Source organism: Coffea arabica, chromosome 6e, assembly GCF_036785885.1.
Source record: "Coffea arabica cultivar ET-39 chromosome 6e, Coffea Arabica ET-39 HiFi, whole genome shotgun sequence".
NCBI classification, from domain to species: Eukaryota; Viridiplantae; Streptophyta; class Magnoliopsida; order Gentianales; family Rubiaceae; genus Coffea; species Coffea arabica.
The window spans coordinates 9,587,380-9,607,811 of record NC_092321.1 but is presented as its reverse complement, the minus strand read 5'-3'; the positions used below and the strand labels follow the sequence as shown (position 1 = coordinate 9,607,811).

The 20,432-nt window shown below is 37.2% G+C and overlaps 2 protein-coding genes and 1 long non-coding RNA gene across 8 annotated transcripts; 2 read left to right on the top strand and 1 right to left on the bottom strand.

The window, feature by feature from the left end:
• The first annotated feature begins 6,093 nt into the window (after positions 1-6,093).
• LOC113695412 (nuclear transcription factor Y subunit A-3) lies at positions 6,094-11,661 on the top strand. 6 transcript variants are annotated; one of them, XM_072055062.1, is made up of 7 exons: positions 6,095-6,382; positions 7,197-7,348; positions 8,716-9,104; positions 9,618-9,772; positions 9,863-9,934; positions 10,245-10,412; positions 10,879-11,661. In XM_072055062.1, the coding sequence occupies exons 3-7, from the start codon at positions 8,798-8,800 to the stop codon at positions 11,245-11,247; spliced, it is 1,071 nt and encodes a 356-aa protein (XP_071911163.1). In that variant the 5' UTR covers positions 6,095-6,382; positions 7,197-7,348; positions 8,716-8,797; the 3' UTR covers positions 11,248-11,661. The 6 variants fall into 6 exon arrangements, with proteins under 6 accessions (XP_071911165.1, XP_071911166.1, XP_071911163.1 ...); XM_072055063.1 differs by having other exon boundaries at positions 6,095-6,425; XM_072055064.1 differs by lacking the exon at positions 7,197-7,348 and having other exon boundaries at positions 6,094-6,382.
• A 2,817-nt stretch (positions 11,662-14,478) lies between these two features.
• On the top strand, positions 14,479-18,722 carry LOC113697395 (alpha/beta hydrolase domain-containing protein WAV2-like). Its single transcript, XM_072055060.1, has 8 exons — positions 14,479-14,913; positions 15,687-15,722; positions 15,838-15,916; positions 16,015-16,069; positions 16,153-16,269; positions 17,339-17,503; positions 17,869-18,106; positions 18,289-18,722. The coding sequence occupies exons 1-8, from the start codon at positions 14,676-14,678 to the stop codon at positions 18,303-18,305; spliced, it is 945 nt and encodes a 314-aa protein (XP_071911161.1). The 5' UTR covers positions 14,479-14,675; the 3' UTR covers positions 18,306-18,722.
• A 665-nt stretch (positions 18,723-19,387) lies between these two features.
• LOC140009460 (uncharacterized) lies at positions 19,388-19,811 on the bottom strand. The gene is made up of 2 exons (XR_011816890.1): positions 19,681-19,811; positions 19,388-19,600 (listed from the first exon to the last, which is right to left on the bottom strand). It is a non-coding gene; the product is annotated as an uncharacterized lncRNA (long non-coding RNA).
• Between the last annotated feature and the right edge of the window lie 621 nt (positions 19,812-20,432).

The window sequence follows — 20,432 nt, the reverse complement described above, 5'->3', positions numbered from 1 at the left end:
AGAAGGGATTCACCTATTAAATCTGCACAAAGAGCACAAGGCTTTGTCCTCCGGTCCCACTTCGATGATCAAGTCAGTTCGGATACTCAATTGCAAATTAAAAACAAGGGTCTTAAGTATCTTATATAAGTGAGAGTGAGAGTCGGTACCTTTCCTACGAATGAAAGAGTATTTACAGGAAATAATATGGTGGGAAGAATGATAGACTCCAACTTTCATGGATCTTAGGCTGACATTGTCAGGTTTAGACTTGATAGAAGGGACATAGCACTAACCATTTTTTCACTGTCGCGTCATTTCATCATGCACAAGTCAGCTTGCTCAATGGTACGTCACATGTCAAATAGGAGGTCAAGATAGGATGGGATCATCTCGAAAGAGACTGGGACTCGTTCTTGAGAAAGAGGCAACGAATCGAGGTGACAAGGAACTCGCGGAGATCACCTCGCCTGATCACGAAAATCAAGAACCCTCAATTACCTTTAAGATCCCTTAACCCAACCCAAATAGGTCAGCTCTTAGCTACGTACGCACGTATTTTCTGTCAGGTGTCAACAAACAGTAACTAGGCAAGGCCGGGAAGTCAAGGCGATGGCCTGTGCCGCACACAACCCAAATTAAATTCGTGCTTCTCACAGAATTGAATTACTGCTACTATTACTATTATTTACTAGTTCATGCAGCCGGATCGTCTTCCTGTGCCCTGTGACCGCAACGTCTCGAACCTGACTAAAACGCTGCTGCTGCTAATTACATTTACAAGAAGACGTAGCAGATGGAACATCACAGTCTTGAAAGCAAATGATTGACGCGTGACGACGGGTCAATCATCTAACCCCTTCCCCTCAGCTGTCATTATTTACATCTGCTGTGTTGGCCGTCCTCCAACAATTCGATTCAGTCAATTCTCGTTGCCTGTCGATCAAACAAAATTTTGGGACCCAAAACCAAAAATGTAAAACAAATCTTTATGGAGTCCTTTATTCATTCTTTTTCCCCCCTTCCACATCGAATGATACTTTTTCCATTTGTTCGAAAGCAATCTACTAGTATTATTATTCTCTTCAAAAGCTTTGCAGAGGGAAATTGCTAAACATTACACCATTTTCTGGGTCCTTTCATGTCCTCCCAAATAAGTTGCTTAGAATTTTTGTTTGCACAGCGGAATTGGCACCTTTTTCTTTTTTCTTTTTTTTTGTAATTGGTGTGAAATAGCTCCAACTTACTTTAGACATGTTTTTATCTTTTTATTAATAAGAAAAAAAACAACATTATTCAAGACCAAGTTCGAACTCAAACTTGCTCTATTATCTCAAGTAAGTTCAAGTACGAGTTCAAAGGCCTTATAATTTTGACAAGTCAATCTGGAGTGGCCATTCAAGTTATATATCTATTCAAACTCAAGGTTGGATATGCAAAATATTTGGCCTGAGGCTGAGGCTCATCTTGCTGCAACTTTTTACCTGAACGTATTGAAGTGAAAGGCACGCACGCCTTTTAAATCTTTCCACAGTAAGTTCATATATTCTTTTCCCCACAGCAAAACCTATTGAAAACCTAACAATTATATAAGTTTCCTGTATGAGAACGACAATAATATCATCTTTTGGATCACCAATCACAATTGTACATGCCACCCACACTCCAGGTCCCAAGCCCAACCATAAAAATGTCTTTTTCATTTAGGAATGCAAAAGTCCGACGATGCCGATTGATGCCTCGTCTCCTGGCTTCTTTTTTTATTACTCCCTCCGTCTCGTTTTGTTAGTCTTGGTTTTTTTTTCACACAAATTAAGAAAGTGTAATTAATTTGGTTGGAAACAATTTCCTAAAATACCCTTATGCTAATCACGAAGAGTGCCAATTAATCAGTTACAACTAATGGTGCCAATAAATATCAGTTACCGCCAATAGTGCACCCTGATTGTATCAATTACCGCCAATAGTGCCAAAATAACAAAGATAGACTTTTCATTTATCTATGTATTGGAAAAGCTCAATATATTCAATGTAGTGGGTTAGCATTTAATAACAATGTATTAATAACAAAATATTTAATAAGGGTATTTTAGACAATTTGAAAGATTACTACATTTATTAATGGAAAAGTGGACTACAATTTAGGACAGACGAAAAAGGAAAACAAGACTAACAAAACGGGACGGAGGGAGTATAAAAAGACAAACAGGCGAAAGGAAACATGTTTGGGATAACGTTGTACCGTATTTTTATGATTCACCAAAAGAAAAAAAAAAATCCCACCCACCTTCGAATTACTGAACTGCTATATCAAACCGGATATCAAATGTTGTCCGCTTACATTCCCTTTCGCCCTTGTGGTGCCCTATTATAACATAGTGGGACCTTTCTGCATTTTGTTTTTTTCCCATCTTAGATTCTTTTTTTTTTTTTTTAACCTTCCAAGTCCTCCTCCTCCTCCTCCTCCTGCCCTCTTCATCCCCAAACTGTGAGTCCTTTTTTTTTTTTTTTCTCTCTCTCTCTCTCTAAGGGTACCTTTTTTTTTTTGTCGCCACTTAGCACATTGAATCACATGGGAGGAAAAGTGAAAAATTTGTACCCAAATTGTTGTTGTGCTTTTTACATAATATGGTCTACTCTTATAAAATTTTGTTGTACACATAGATTTTATTCTTATATATATATATATATATATGTGTGTGTATATGTATAAACTCAATACATAAATAAACATAAATGCGACAATAAGCGTCGATCAAGTTAGGGATGAAAATTCAACCACCACATCACACTATATCTAATTCAATCATACCTGTCCTAATTCCGGATTTAATTAATATCATTGCTGATGATATCCTTAAATGAATCCCAATTCTGACACCAACATCCTCGAGTCCTTCCAAGTTCTTTGCTGATGTGCATGATGAGCAGCGAGGCCATTGAAATGAAATATGAATTCCAATATGGTGTCTGAGGAATCAATAAAAATAATGCTTTTATCATTTTGTGTCAATTCTTGCCTCTTTTTTTTTTTTAATTCTCCTTGAACAAATTAATAGGTGGTTTGTGTAATTTTTGTATGTTTGTTTTTTCAATTGATCACTCTTTCTACATTTACTTCAAGAAAAGACTATGACCATAGTATTCAAGTATATGGTCGTAGTGTTGAGATCCTATGGTCGTGGGGAAAAAACAGAGAGTTTATAATCGAGAAATCAATCTGACGTCTACAAATTCATTGTTTGAAGAAAAGAATGTCAACCCATTTTTTTTTTTATTAAAAGAAAAAAAAGAATGTCAACCCAAAATATCAGTCGGAGAAAGTGCCTTTCAAAGCTTTAATTAAATGAAGCTATCAAAGGCTAATTAAACCATGGGAAGATGACTCGTAGCACCCCTAGTCTAAGCAGCCAGATTAAATGTAGGAAAATTTTCTATTAAGTGCCTTTTTTTTTTCTTTTTTTTTTTTTGTCAACAGAGTGGGTGTCCGGGTCAAATCCTTACGGGACCCAACTAATCCCACTCCGATCCGGGAGGAGAGGCCCCTTCCCCCGAACACCCAAGGAACTGTCGTGATTAGGGATGGCAATGGGGGCGGGTGCCCGCGGGGGCTCTCGGGGCGGGGGCGGGGGGGAATTATTTCCCCCCGCTTAGAAACGGGGCAGGGGGCGGGGGAGTATACCCCCGCCCCATCCCCCGCCCTGCCACCCGCAAAACAAAAAATATATATATATATATAAATATATATAATATGTAAGTTAATTAGTTATAAACTTATGATAATAATATTATTAGTTAGATGTATTATATAATGTATATTAGTTTATGTAATATAATTGATATTATCAATTATATGAATAATTCTGCATGTCTACTAATAGAATTTATTAATTAGTTATACTAAATTTACTAATACATTTATACTAAATTTCTAATTACACTTAATAGAATAACACTTTTTTCTCAAAAAAAAAGCACAAACACAATAAAGAATTAGTGATTGCATTTGTACTAAAAGTGAAAACTTGACTATTTTAGTTATATTTATTTCATCATATTGGATTGTATTCAAATAACTTCTGTTTGATTGTTTTTATGAGTTTCAATTGTAAAATTACAATGAATAATAATTTGATGATGTGTTGATATTTTAGTACTTGATTATTTATTAAAATTTAATTATAATAAAATTTTATTAATCTCGCGGGTACCCCCGCGGGGGAAGCGGGGCGAGGCAGGGCGGGGGGAGCAGGAAACGGGGGATAGGGGTACTAAGAGGCAACGGGGCCAACCCCGCCCCGACCCCGCCTCGTTGCCATCCCTAGTCGTGATCAAACCAGCTGCTCAGGAGGGGGCTTCTATTAAGTGCTTTGTTGACTAAACTGTGCACTTGTCCAAACTTCTTTAAAGTCCTCTCTCTAGCCCGGATTTCCATTTGAGAGTCTTGGAAGTCATCAATACCTATCAACTTCACATGTTTTCATTGATAACGAATGATGATACGGTCTCATATTCATAACATTGTTGGGGGGGGGGGGGGGGGGGGGGGGGGGGGGGTTGGGGTAATTTAAAGGCAATTGTTCAGATTAAATGTACATTAATTTTCCCTTTACCCCCTTGAAAAGTTACTTTTTGAGCAGAAAGTTAACGGAATGTTGTGGTCTTGAGCTAAAAATCACCCTTTCTCTAGGAAACTATATAGTTAAAATGGCGCATACAAGTTGATTGATTCCCATTCCTAACATAATAGCCAAGATACTTCAACGAGAAATTACCTCAGCCCTGATGTGCAATATTTGTAGCACCATGACTGACTTTTGCATCAACTTGTTCTTTTTTGTAGCACCAAGATACTTGTTCGTTTTTAACTTTTACATCAAGTTAAAGAGAAATACTACTGCAGTTTTTGAAGTGTTTATACTGTCAACTTGTTAGTATTCTTTTGCAAAGATTACGTGAAAGAAACATATGATTATGAACAAAATTAACTGGCGGCCACAGAATAGGTAGAGGCAACTTTTCTCGCATCTATTAACCTTTAAAATTTTTTTGCCTCCATTTATTTCACTTGTATCTTACCATGTGCTTATCAAGCCAAGTGCATGTTTAATCTGACATTAGTACAATGATATAAATCAACTTGTTCTGGACAATTCTAGTAATAAAATTTGCATATATATATATATATATATATATATATATATATATATATAAAATACCATATGCCTTAATTACCTCATTTGACACAAAATTAATCTTCAATGTCTTAACTCTTAACCAATGTGATATGGCGCCTACTAAATGAAATAATATTCAATGATAACGTATAAGTATAGGTGGCAACCAAATCCATTTAACTAAATTTACCTATACCCGTCCATAAATAGATGGATATGGATATTTTAAATTTTTGCATACGGGTATTGGATAACCTATCAAATCTAATTAACTCATTTAGAATTGTCTTCCCCCAAACTTCTTCTCTTCCCCCACCCATTTTTTTTCAGACTCTTCATTTTATCATGATGTTAACTACTTTTGTTTCATTATTATTAGTTGGTTTTATCTTATCATTTTATTTTTTTTTAGTTTGTTAACTTACTCATTTTTCAGCATTACCAATTTATGACAGTTTTAGTATTTTTTCCTACATTTTCAAAATAAAATTTTAAATTTACACGAAAAAAAATGTTAAGGGTTCAAAATTTTTGAATTAAGCTTTTATGTTAAGTTTTATAAGACTTAGTTCAAATTTTTATATTCTTATTGTTCACTTATTAAATAGTATGTAATTTTGCGACATAGAGTATGGATGAAAAAAAATTGGTGAGTACGCTTATTAAACAGTATAAGTAAACATTTAAAACTAATGATGCGGTGCAAAGAGTGGTATAAATTGATAACTTAATTTGTAAAAATAAATTTAAATGAATTTACAAAAAGTTAAAATAAATGGATAATTAAATTATCCAATTCATTTTTTGACTTACCCATTTATACCAATCTAATTAAATATATATAAATGAGTTGATTCACTTATACCCACCACCCATTTTAACCCATCCAAATCATCAATTTCGACATCTCTGCGTACAAGTCGAGGCACAAGTTGTAGTAGCACTTTGCCTAAAATCTTTTAGGAGTTCTTGGAAATTTTTGTAACATGGAGCTGGGTAACTGTACCACTTCTATTTGCCCCCAAATAATTTTTTTTTTCTTTTTGACATAGGGTGGAGGTCAGGATTAAAAGGCCCGTTCTCATCCGCGACCGCGTGTAAAATCACGAACAAAAGCCCTACAATTTAAGCCATCAGAAGAAATCAACAGACGCTGAAGCGCGTGAAGTTTACAAAAACGGGGGGCAGCTGGAAAGTGCTACACGTAGTCGGAGGAAGCAGAAGCAGTAAGTAGATCACTGGCGGTACTCTGCAATGCAAAATTGTAAAGTATGCTTGCTTAAAATTGTGACCTCTTCAGTCTTTGCCCTTTGTACTGTACTGGTAGCTGAAGTCTTGAGGATGGTTGCCAAGTTTGCTCTGTGTTCCAAATTGGTTGTCCATTGTATATAGGAAATGCATGCGTTGATACATAATTTGTAGTAATAAATTATTTTCTAAGTAACATATGATTCAGAACATGCCTGGCCACGGTGACGATCAACTCACATGGACTTTTTTTAAAAAATTTTCCTCTGATTGCCTAGAAAAAAAAACAATAAAATAAAGGGAGATGGACGGATGGATGGTGGGGGTAGCAAGCTGAGCCTGAGAGGTGTTATGATGGCAACTATCTATTGAGGTCCATAATGGGGACAGAATTTGGTGGGGCCCACCTTGGAAGAAGATGAAGAAGAAGAGGAAGTAATGAAGAAGACGTTAAGCGCTAAAATACAAAATACCCCGAAAAGGGGTTGGGGAATTGGGGATGCCTTTGGCTTTGGATATATATCAACTTATTAGTTATTACTACCATGATCCGATCCTGCATGGTGAGTAAAGTAGCAGTAACAGTTGCTAAAATACTACTACTACTATGACCCGATCCTATCCTATCATCATGAATGGTGCTGGTAGCTGGGGTGTGTCTTTATTGTGCTACTAGCTAGTTAAATTAATACTAGTAGCTTTTTGGGTTCTTCTTCTTTTTTTTTCTTTTTTTTTTTTTCATTGCTTTCTAGCGTAAGAATTACTGTAAATATTTTTATTTCTTGGCCCCAGGGGGGGGTAGAATATACAACAAGATTCTTCAAGACGCGAGAGAGATAAATAGGAAGAGAGAGTTTGAACTTTGAAGTGAGGAAAGGGAACATACCCAATTTGATCCCAGCAACTGTGTTTCTTGCTTCTTCTAGTTATAGCAGATCCCGAAGGTATCCATCCGTCTTTCCTTCCTTTCCTTTTCTCTCATCTATATGCATAATGCATGGGTATATATACATTTAATAAACACATCTGAAAATTTTTCTTTACTTTCTTATCATAATTAGGTTCTGCAACTTTTATTATTGCCTCATATTTTCTTATTATTAATTATTTAATTGCTTGCTGTACGTATTGTCATTATGTTGTGTTTATTTCGCTTGCATGTCTTGGATGCCTCCCTCTTTCTCTTTTTATTTATTTTTATTATTATATTTTTTTTTTTGGTGGGTTGCTGGAAAGGGGTGGCGGGGAAGGGAGATGGGCTTTACTGACAGATGCTTTTGGGATGCATGTAGTTTGAGGGAACTGGGGAGGGCATTGCTTGTGGTTCTGTTACTGGATAGAATTATTTGTTTCACTGGAGTTTGTGTACTTTTTCTTTTATATTTTCTGGGTTTTGCCGGATCAGTCTTTTAAAAACTGTGGATTCAGCAAAGGGTAATTTCTTATTAACTTTTCATCATACAACTATTTGGTTGTTGATCTAATCTTGACCAATAATTCTCTACTGCATAGTCTGTTAACAGAATGGTGGTCTCTGGTACTGGTGGTGATTGAGAGGCAGATATGGCTAAGAAGAGAATATCGCCTTCCTTTTTCTGGGATATGGCTCTTCCATTTCCCCCTTTCTTTTTTGCTTTGTTTTTCTTTGAGGCATGCCAAAGTGTTTCTTCCGTTTATTCTCATAAAAAATTTTTTTTTTGCTGAGTTGATGCGTTTAAGCATTCTTGGGGGACAATTTTTCTTTTATTGACTTCTATATTCATTTACGTTTCAGTAGACAATACATTTCAATAATTTTTTGTTCCAAAGAATGAAGCCAAACTTCTCTGTTTGACATAAGTTTAGGGGATAGAGGATTTGCATGTAAGAAAGTTGATTTTGCCCGGTTACGAGTGTTGGTCTTGACATGGGCTCCAGGATCAGAAGCAAATAAATGTTGTAAAATGTCATCGTATTTTTGACTGATGATGGTCCTGGAATGTCCTCATTTATTATACCATGTAAAGTTCAGCATACGAGGAGGAGGTGATTAGTTAGATCCGTGTTTCGGATAGTTGGATACTAACTTTGTATCCAGAAAGCTCACCAACCCCCTGAAAGTGTTGCATCTGTGTAATCTGTTACATTTTTATTTCGTTTCCTGGTTTATTTCTTCTTTAACCTTCCAAACATACCCAAGCTGCTGATGATTGATTTAATAATCTGTTAGTTGTTTATTGGACATACTGGGCACATTGATCATACTCATTTCATATTAATTGGAGATGTTTGGAACAACTTTTTCATCATCTCTCGTGTTTTCCTTGGGCAGATGAAGTCAAGTAGAAACTCTCAGTCTCAATTGATTTTGGGCATTTTGGGTTCTGCAGAGTTTAGAATGCTTCAATGAGTAAATGGCTATACGAGTTGAGAACATTCACAGTAAAGTTTTAGGACAAGATTCTACTTGTTCAATGCTCCATTTTGTCAGTTCACCATGGTGGAATTTACAGGAACAACAGTTGTCTCAGACATCATCTAAAAATCTCAGTTTGAGAGTAGAAACTCCATCTCTATGCTTTGAGGAGGCAAAGCATCTAGGCCAACAGATAGAAGAAGACCAAAGCTCTCACTCAATGGAGTCAAGCAGCCAGTCTCAACGTGGAGCGACTACTATGGGAAAGTCAAATTCTCAAGATCAATGTATTTCATCAGAATCTGGTAATGGTGCATTAGCGTCCTGATTCTCTTGAATAGTTGCCTTTTTACATTTGAAACTTCTGCTGTTTGCTACTTATCCTCTAGGGAAATGGAAAACAGAAAATTACTTATTTGTTACCAAGTATAAATTCTGCTGCTATATCTACTACTGGTGCTACAACTTTTGTGAAATTTTGGAAGTAATATAAATCTTAGACCTTTGATGATATATAATACTCCTCGATTGATTATGCTGCAATTGTTAATAACTTCGGATGAGCCACATCTACTCTGATAGATCTGTATAGATGTCAAGCTCAGTATGAGGTGGAACTGTCCCTGCAACACAGAACGCTAACTTTATGATTTAACTGACCCAGGACATTAAATTTCATCTACATCTTCTACATTTTCTGTTTTTCTATTTGGTTATAACATGCAATTGCTGTTATTTTGGGTGAACTGTTATCATGTATGGTCATACTAGAAAAGCAAACATCATAGTGGATGATATCTTGTCCTAATTTGTTCTAGAAGGTCCTCCTTGGCTAATTAAAGCTATTCAAATTGATCCAGCGCAAAATGAAAGCTTTGGGAAGCATGTAGAAGAACAACCAAAACCTGCTTTCTTTCCGAGTAATTTGGAATCTTCAGCCAATCCTTCGCAAATTGAATTCCCCCAATCAGCTGTAAGTTGCTGCAGTCACTTCAGAGTCATCTTAGTGGCCAACAATTAACAACTTTTACTTTTCACCTGATGAATTCGTCTCTTATTTTAGGCACAAATTCCATGTATTTACTCGGATTCCTACTTCAGCAGCTTATATTCGGCTTATGGGCCTCAAGCCATGGTAAGTACACCATTCAATGTTTTCATAGATTTGCAGAATCAAATATAACCTGCAATTCGATGATTTAATGTTAAAACTACACAGATAAGGATGAATGCAGTGTGCTTTTCTTCGTGTATTTCTGAGCATGAACTACAGTTCAGAGAATCTATAAAATAGGAGTCTATTTCTTAATTTTTGACTTTCCAAAATGGAACTTTAGGCTTCATGTATCTGAATTTTTAAAGTATTAAGTGAAGAGGCAAGTCCTTCATTTTAGTATATGACCTTCATGATCTTTATAATGCCATTGCTTGTGGAATTTCATTAGATTCAGCCGCAAATGATGGGGATAGCACCTGCTCGCGTCCCACTGCCTCCTGATCTTGCCCAAGATGGTCCAATATATGTGAATGCAAAACAGTATCATGGTATACTCAGACGGAGACAGGTGCGTGCCAAGCTTGAGGCTCAAAACAAGATGGTGAAAGGTAGAAAAGTGAGTGCAATGTCTGCTTTTCTTCCATCCTAGTCAGTATTAGTATGTTTCTTTAGTTATTTGCTTATTCTGTGATTCAATAAACTGTACTAAGCATATTAAGCATGGTGACGGAAGAAAATATGTAAAACGATTTGCGTCTTCATCAAAGATACGCGCTGTGTTAGCATAAAGATTAGAGAAGAAACTGATGAAAATGATAGAATCCTCCCCCCTCCCCCTAGTTTGTGACTTTTGTGGGAGGTTTTTGAGCTGCCCACTTGGAACGTTGTTTCATAGCTTGCCCTATTTAATTTATCGGATGATTTGAAGGACTTTTTATTCTACAAAGAACGATGAGAACTTGTCCTTGTTCTTTGGGTCTCGCTTTTGTCAATAAACTCACTACTAAAGTTTAATAGTTTAACTTCGTATGTAAACATCATTGTGCACGTGAGGTAATGCTTTCTAAATCAATTAAATACAGCCATATCTTCACGAGTCCCGTCATCAGCATGCAATGAATAGGGTTAGAGGTTCTGGTGGAAGGTTCCTCAGCACAAAGAAACAGCAGCAGCAATCCGAGTCAACTCTCTCCACTGGCTCCTTTTCCGCATCCATCCATTCTTGTCAAGAGACCGATGCGCTGGAGATGGAAGCTGAAAGGTCCAACGACAGCAGGCATTATGCTTCAACTAGTACCAGCTCTTCTGCCATGGGATACACTCCTGATGATATCATTTTCCAGCAGCATGCCGACAGCTACATCAGCCTTTCTGGTCAAATCGCTGGTTCGATGTCGTCGGGAGGCTTCATGCAGAATGGAACTCCGCTCCATGTTCCGACTACCCGGTGAAAAGCGCAGCAAAAAGCACCGGGACTTGGCAATTCATCCTTGGCTTTGTTACATTCAAGTTTTAGCTTATTTTACATGATGGACATAAGAGTACCGTGTAGAGTATACTAAGAATACTTCACCAGTTTGAGTCCGTTTGACACATACCATGCACCTGCCAGTCGAAACCCTATGTCATGGCTCATGATAAGGAGATTCCTTTGTCATTTATTTAACCATGGTTCAGTTTGTTAAATGCTTAACTCTGGATCTAATCTTCTTCTGCTTCTTCTTCTTCTTCTTTTTTCATGTCGCTTTCGTAAGAATGTCAAGCATTCTATCAAGAATCTGTACCCCTAGATTAAAGTGAGATGATGCAGTGGAAATGCCTGCCGTTTGGTTCTTTAGGTATTGAAAATTGAATTTTTGTGCTAATATTCTTGGATTATTTTATGGGGTAAACTTTATGGGTTGGCTGGTTCCATATCGGGAAGTGCTGTGTAGTTATTTAAAGGGTAAATCACAAGTTATCACCCTAAAGTATATCTTGATTTTCACTTCAACCTCTATTCTTTATATTTTGTTACTTAACGCCTTAAAAGATAAAAATATCCTTCTAGTATTATGTAAAGTTTTTATTTTCAAACTTTCTACTCCTTTTAAACATTGAATTTAGACTTGTGATTTGATTTTGACCACTTTAATTGATAGTGGTAAAGTTTCGCATGAAATTTGTGTGTGTGTATTAGGGAAGACACTTACAATTGAATATTTTTTTAAAAAAGCCAAAGAAAAGATCCTAAAAAGCAAAAATTCATTAGAGTAAAAACAACCAAAAAAAAAAATTCCAATAATTGGTATGTGAATCTTTATCCTTATATTATATAAGAATGAGTTTAGGGTAAAGATGATCTTTGGATTTCAACTGCAAGGGTGGGGCTGTTTTGGGAATGCGAGAGTGTTTGAAGTGCAATTAAAGCATTGAATATGAGTCATTGTAGTTAATTTGGTTTTGTTATAATTATTTAGATATCCTTTCAGACATTCAAAGTTAGGGGTAAGTTTGACATGTGACAGTGTTCGATACCCGATCCAACATTGGGTACAATTAAATTTAACTTGTGTTTTAGTGAAATTACATAAAAGCCCTTCTAATCATTTAATTGTATTAATATTCAAGTCTTTTAATTTTCTAAAGCCTTTCGAAGGAGTTTGAATGCCGGTGTGAGCTAAATAAATCAACGGAAAGTCTTGGTTCTGTTGAAAATGCCAGTGAAGGTGATGAGCCCGATATAAAAGATAGGACTAAAAACATTCAGAGTTGGGGGGGTCGTGACGATTCTAGTAACAATAAGGTTGATCATTTATTCGTCGTTAAAGACATTCGGAATTTCATCTCCGATGACACTTTTTTAGTTAAGAATAGTAATGGAGACAATTTTTCCATATATTTTGATATTGAAAATCAAATTTTTGAGATTGACAACAATCATTTGTTTCGGAGTGAACTAAAAAATACTTATTGGAATTCTAGTTATCTGAATAATGGTTATTTGCAAACGGCCTTGTTTGGATTGCTGGTTTCCGTCGAAAAATTACGTCGTTTTTCGTGATTACATTCCCCTATTACCTTTTTCCCTCACATACATCAAATCGCTACAGTAATTTTTTCATGAAAAATCACGGAAAATGCAATCCAAACACAAATAGTTTCTTGACGATTACATAATTAATGTCAATTAGTAGAGAAGTTTGGTTTCTTGACGATTACCATGGCAACCCCCATCTATTCAAATTCATTTCATTTACTTATAGTTTTGTTCCATCACAATCATGCAACCTATTTGTTTCTCAATAGGTGTGTTTTCTTTAGCCAATCTACTTTTTGGTTGAAGAAATCTGTAATCTTGCAAGTTGTATCTGCAATAAGTTTTTAGTATTTTAATTCAATTATCCATGTTAGACAAGCTTAATAGGGAGGAGATCACATTTGTTAATTGTTATTTGTGATTTAAAATAAGTTTATCATCATAAAATTTTCCATTTATAGATTGTAGCTACTTCTTTTGTTGTTTTAACTATTAGTTATGGTAATTTTCAAATCGTTTACTATTTTATTGATGATTCCATCTAGGCAAATTTTCACTTCATTTGATTTGCCAATATGTTTAACTATCTACTTAAAACTATTTGGCTGCAAATCTAAAGTATGTATTTCATTACTTTTAATTGTTTTCTTGAATTGAGTGGATTAAGATGCTTTAGTAACTTTTTGAGGTTATTATTTCTCTAAATTAGCGTGTTAGGTGTTGCATATCTTTGCAATTAGCTCAAAAACTGATGTTTCGTGATTGTAACCCTTATTGAGAAGGAGATTCTTTTCTATATGCTCTAAATCATACAATAAATCATAATTGATTGATTGGTCAATGTGGAGGTTTCGTGATGATATATCCTTGAAATCAATATAAAATCAAGAATTTGGCTTGCAAGAACCGAAATTCCACCAGCAATGATTTTTTTAAGTATGTAATTGTCCAAATCTCACTTGTATGACAAGATAATGTGGTAGATTGCCCTCATATCAAGATTAAATTCAAACTAAACAACAGATTTTAATATTCCTAAAGTGCATGAGCGGATATAAGTAGGTTTTTTATTCTATTAGGTTAGATGCAAAGTGGTTGATCGTATCTTATAATTATGTTTCATTGCATATTATATATTTTGACTAATGATTTTTCTGTTTAATATTACATAATAAAATTATCATACTTCAATTCTTATACTACAAAATACCAAATAATAATTATTAACCATCTCTAATTATAAGCACTAAACTCCCGCGCGTTGTGCGGGCTTTTTCCCCTAGTGTGTGACTATAAAAATGGGTAATTGACTTTGAATTGTCTAATTATAAGGAAAGAGAATAAAACATATCTTAATTTGGAAAATAGATGAAATTGATTTATAAAAAAAATGTACATAGCTTCTTTAATTTTGTAAATTAGACAACAGTCATCCTAAAATTTTTATTGGAGAAATTTTTTTATTTGCTTATAAATAAAGATTTGAAAAAAAGAAAACTAATGTCAAATAAAAAAGAGAAGAGACGCAAAATAAAAAAAAAATCAACATAGTATAGGAAAGAAATAGAAAGGCTAGTAACAAGAAACAAAAAACGCTGTCGTTTAGCTCCACCACAACCGCAACGCCGGTCTCTTCGGTTTCGTCCCCTCAGCAGCACACGCCCAAGCAGCATCACTCAGTAGTCAGTAGACAAGAAAAACTGTGAAAAAGAGAGTGTTCCTCACTTCATCATCTCATATACGGGTACATACGTACAAAGATTTAGATACAAACACAGTCAGACTCTCCATTTAAGTATACGTGTATATATATAGAGAGAGAGAGAGAGAGAAAACGGGGAGATAGAGAGAGAGAAGAAGATGGTGTCGTACATGAGCGTACTGCTGTACGGAGTGGGTGGAATAGTGGTCGCCGGGATGGCGTTACTGGTGGCTTTCCAGGAGAAGCTTGTCTACGTCCCCGTCCTCCCTGGCCTTACCAAATCCTACCCCATCACCCCCGCCCGCCTCCGCCTCCTCTACGACGACGTTTGGCTTAGATCTTCTGACGGCGTTCGCCTCCACGCTTGGTTCATCAAGCTCCTCCCCGAATCCCGAGGTGCTCCTCTTTACGTCTTATGCTTGTTGTAATTCTTAATATTGTTGCTTAATTGCTTTGGGAATTAGGGCTGGGTGCTTGTTTAGGATTGGCGATTGCCGGAGTCAGAGAACTTAGGGCTAATTGTATACAGATATTCGTAGCTGTTAATTTGTTCTCACTTGTTAATTTTGTGTAAGAAAGTGATTGGCGTGTAATATTGCTGTGAATAGGAACTATTTTTGAGCTTGAGCGATGTAGTTAAGTAAGGTCTTCTGAAATGAAAGAGTTGGTTTCTGATTTCATTATACGGTTACATGCATTCACAGAGTAGTTAAGTTAGGTATTGCACTGTTTAAGAGTTGGTTTCTCAATTGGTTGTGTGGCATTAAATTTCATTTATTCGGATATTTGTGCATCTTATAAACTGGACGGCTTTACTTTAAAGTTTGTTGGATTGTAAATGAAACTTTCTCATCTTTTGACCATGGAACCTTTTGTATGCTTTAGATTATGAGCTTCATAGGTTATTTTAAGACGTAGAAGAAATGCAGGAGGGAAATTATGTAGGACTTTATTTCGGCTTAGTTTTGGTGATACTTCTGTTTTCTCATGTAGCTGTTGCAAAAACTAACTGATGACTGCTGCAAGATGATTTTTAAGTTTTCACTTGCCTTGTAGTCTTCCATGATTCAGTTTTATTTACTTTTTTATGCTTCATAAGTGGTAAACTTGTGTTCTTTTGAAGGTTCAAATTAGCTTTCAAGCTGATGAAGTATTTGTGTCAATTGCAGGTCCAACTATCCTCTTCTTCCAAGAAAATGCAGGAAGTATCCTTTTGTGTTCTGTTGCTTAAATTATGATGTCTTTGATTTCTTACCGCTTTTTGTTTATCTCAAAAAGTGATTTCATGATCAATCTTTTGGAGGACTTTACTAGTTATAGATATTGCCCACCGTCTTGAGATGGTTCGCATTATGCTACAACGTCTGCAATGCAACGTTTTCATGCTGTCTTACCGAGGGTATCTACATTTTTTTTTTGTGTGTACCATCTGGCAGTGTTCATGGGGACATAATTATGTCTTGTAAATTGATGTAAACTGTTCTATATGGATTGTAGTTATGGAGCCAGTGATGGATATCCTTCCCAGCATGGAATTACAATGGATGCTCAGGTTTGTTTTTCTGTCTATATGTTTCTTTGATGCACCCCATAGATGATATGAGATCTTTTCTTGTGGCTTCTGCTTCTTTGTAGGCTGCTTTGGATCATCTGGTTGAAAGGACAGATATTGACACATCTAGGATTGTTGTCTTTGGAAGGTCACTTGGTGGCGCTGTTGGAGCAGTACTTGCCAAGAACAATCCTGACAAGGTACATATTAAACAAAAATTTTGTTTTCCCAGTTGTGTATTGCAACAGATCCTGGTATGTCTTTTTTGTGATAGCTTTCTTATTTTAAATGCCTTTTAACTTGTGTCATCAAATATTTTCAGCTCATCTGTTTATGCAGTTGTAGAATATCTGCTCTCATGGAAATTTTCTTTAAGAAATTTGTGAAATCTAACTGGAAGCCTTCTAATGGGTGAGCTTTTGTTTACTTGATCAGTAGCTTAGGACACTAGTTCCTTATGGAAGGTCCTGTCCTTGCAGGACGAAATTCCGGTATCATGTTCTTGATTGTCTTGAATTACCACCTATGGGGTTAATAGAGACATCCGACAAGCCTAATTTTCTTTGAGTCACCACATAGAAACATTAATAGGAGTTTTTTGAGTCCTCCTCCTGAAAAGTCTGCTGAAGTTTTTAGAAGCTTTCTTTATCTATAATTGAACAAGAGAATCTGTTCAAGTTGTTTGGAGAAAGTAATGTATGTGCTACAGCTTCTGTGAGAAGCTGACTTGTAGAAATTTTATTGTAGACTCTCGTTTCCTTATGGGGCAAGGGCTGTTTAGGACCTTGCAGTTATTTTGCATATTACTGTGCGAGAAGATCAATCAGTTGCTCTGAGGCAAATTTACGAAATACACTATCTTCCTCTCTCTAAAACTTGAATGTATTTTTTTTGAAGGCTTCTTCCTGTTACAAATATATTATCCAATGAAGTAACTATTTCTCTGTCGTGACTTGATTAATCTATTTCTTGGTAATATATAGTTTTCCCTTCCTTGCTAGTTAACAGTCCTGTCAATCATAATCTGTATCCCAGGAAATCTGTGCATTTGAAATTGCTATTAGTAAGCATTTCTATTCTATGCTTGTCACATTTTCTTTTGACCATGTTGGACCATAAATTTCTTTGCTTCAGTTATGCATAAAGTACAGATTTGTCTGAGTTTGGCTGCCTTCTTGTCATTTTAATCGGCCTTTTTAGTTAGTTATGTTGTTGAAAGTATACTCATTTATGGTTGAGACACATTTTTCTTAATGTGATTGTGCTCAGGTGGCTGGGCTAATTCTGGAAAATACTTTCACATCTATCCTTGATATGGCGGGAGTTCTTCTACCCGTCCTAAAATGGTTTATTGGAGGGAGTGATTCAAAGCACCCCAGACCTCTCAATTTTCTTGTCCGCTCTCCATGGAGGACTATTGATGTGGTTGGTGAGGTGAGATTTCAGGGTATTGTAGCTCCAACCCTTCCCACCCCCACCGCCCCCCCCCCCACCCAAAAGCAAAAACAATGTATTGTAGCTTTTACTCTGCACTCAGAGTGATTTTGGGTTTCCATTTCATGTTTCTGAAAAGTTGTAACAGGGATCTTTATAGTGTATTTGTTGAATCAACAATATGAAAGGTCTTGTGTTATTTTAGGGCAAGACTTGGTTATTTGATATTGAACATCCTAATTAAGTCTAGCCTAATAAAATGGAAGTGAGGCAGTGACATGTTTTGTGTTTATTCGATGCTGTGATTTTGTCGTCGTCTAATGACAATTTATTTGCACCTCTTGTGTTTGAACTCTTTGCTGCAGGTCAAACAGCCCATTCTCTTTATCTCAGGATTGCAAGATGAAATGGTTCCTCCATCACACATGCAGTTGCTGTATGCTAAAGCAGCTGCACGCAACAATCGATGCTTATTTGTGGAATTTCCAACTGGCATGCATATGGATACATGGTTGGCAGGGGGTGATCGATATTGGAAAACCATTGAGGATTTTTTGGAACAGACTGTCCCAGAGAAGAGGTTTGGTGAATCTTCGCACAGGGGTGAGTGTTACATTTCATGTTCTCTAAAGTTCCATTATTTCAAGACTAAATTCTCCCAAGTTTCGGGAGGACCGTGTGATGACTTTGTGCTTCATTATGCAAAGCAAATTCCAAACAATGATGTGCCAAGCACTTTTCAGATAGTAACTATTCATTTTCCCCCCCCCTGCTATGCACCTTAGGTTTTGATCCAAGGTGACCTGCTGGGGTGCAGTTATTTGAGGCGTAGTCCACGAGTTCAGGCTGCTGTGACATTCAAGCTTCTGTACCTTTCTTTGGTATTGCAGTGACCGCTAGCTCATTGTGATTGCAAGACCAGTGTTGATGTGTCCCCCAAGTTTTTTGTCTTGTGGACACAATTTTGGGCACACCAATTACAAATTATGCGAAACTGTGGACGGCCTTGGTAGATATACATATTGACACTGACAAATTGCTCTTGCAAGAAAAGTCTGACTGATTGTCCTTGTGTGAATAAGAATCTAGAAGAATCTCAGAATTACACTTGGAGTTTATCAGTAAAATTGCTTGTATCACAACTCTTATTGTGAACCATGGCACGAGTAGTCCATACTGTTAGTTACCAATGAATCCGAGGTCTCAAGTTCCACTGTTATATTAGGCTTGCTTGCCCTGATTATAGTTGCTGTTAATATGTGTTTATTCGGATTGATGGGGCTTCTAGAGGATATGATTCGTTTATCCATCTCGTGGATTCCACGCCAAGATACTGAATGCAGCCTTACATACTGCATAATATAGGTTTGGGGGGCGTCTGTGTGTGCTATAAGGTGATTTTGCTTTATCATCAGTATTTTTGGCCATTCATAAGAGATTTAATTGTGATTAGAAATGGCCGGAGGCAATAGGTCAGATTCATTCTTTTTCTTGTGTAGGAGGTCAGGTCTCACGCCTCAGCCCTCAGCTAGTAGTTTACCTTAGATGCCGCCATAAGAGTAGTCAGCTGATACATATTATCAGATTTAGTTGTAATAGAAATGGCCGAATTTGCTCCTTCCCCTCTTTCCTATGTCTTCTTCTTTGGCTGTCTAATAGTATTGGGTTATGGTGGAGATGGATCTGGGGAACTCGTTAGCTAAAGGAATATATATGAGAAGATGATTAAGCGCGTGTTGGCGGGGAAGTTGAATGTGCATCTCCTGTGCGATGAATAACGCGGGCCCTCGCGGAATGCTGTGTCTGGGGGGAATTATGGGCTTCGACCTTCCTAAGTCAAAGCGCAGTCTACAATAACCAGACCCAATAAAAAAATATAAAAAATGATGGTCATGGCTTCGAGCGTGCCCGACGGCCAACAGTTGATTTAGAAGAGTTGGGAGTACCCAAAAATAAATAAATAAATAAATTGGGCAGAAGGCCTCGAAAAATAAATGACGTGGAGCAAATTTGTAGACTTGAAACTTTTCGTTCCTGCTAAGTTTATTAGTCTATCTCTTTCCAGAGCACTATTGTGATTCGAGTCCGTGGCTGCAGCTGCTTGCGCAAAACATCAACTTAATCAGTGCAAAATGTGGATGGGTGGATGGATTTTTGTGGGGTGGGTGTGTGTGTACCTGCTCTGTTGATGATCCTGCTCTGCCTGCTCGCCCTCAAGTCGGTCCTTCCTTGATTTTGTCCTCCTCCGCTCCATTGACACCCAGAGACCCAAGAAGTTGTTGGTTCCGGTTCCGGACCAGGCAGTTGCCAACCCAACACCTCTACAACGTCTCATCTCCCCTTCTTGAGACGGGCCAATCCCTTCCCACCACTCAACATTCAATACAGCAACACAGGTCCCCCATATATATATATATATATATTTTTCCCTTCCCAGCAACTTGTACTCTCTCTCTGCTGTGCTCTGCTACCCCTCCTTCCACTACTTGTACGGCTTCTACATTAGCTTCCATTTGTGCAGAGCCCCTGATCCATGATGCCAATTCACCACCCAAACCTATTCCCGCCACGTGTACCCCCAACTCCCCTGTGGTCCTGTGCCCAACAAACAACTGCAACCCCTACTCCCTATCAAGTCCCCCGCCGTTGGATGCCCATCCGTCCACCATCATCAGCATCAGTACCCTGATGCAGTCGGGTTGCAGGATAGCATTTCTCCCACCAATTCCCATCCCTGCAGCTGCAAGCTATGAGTAGTATCACCCCGAGTCCCCGACCCCTCTCTCTCTCTCTCCGTGGCACTTCACTTGCACCTGTGATATGCTGCCCATCGATCGCGGACCTCAAATACTCCCAAAATCACAACTCACAAACACCAACTCAGATCACAACTCGGAGGATTTGGCGGGTTGCCCCGTCAGCACCCAAA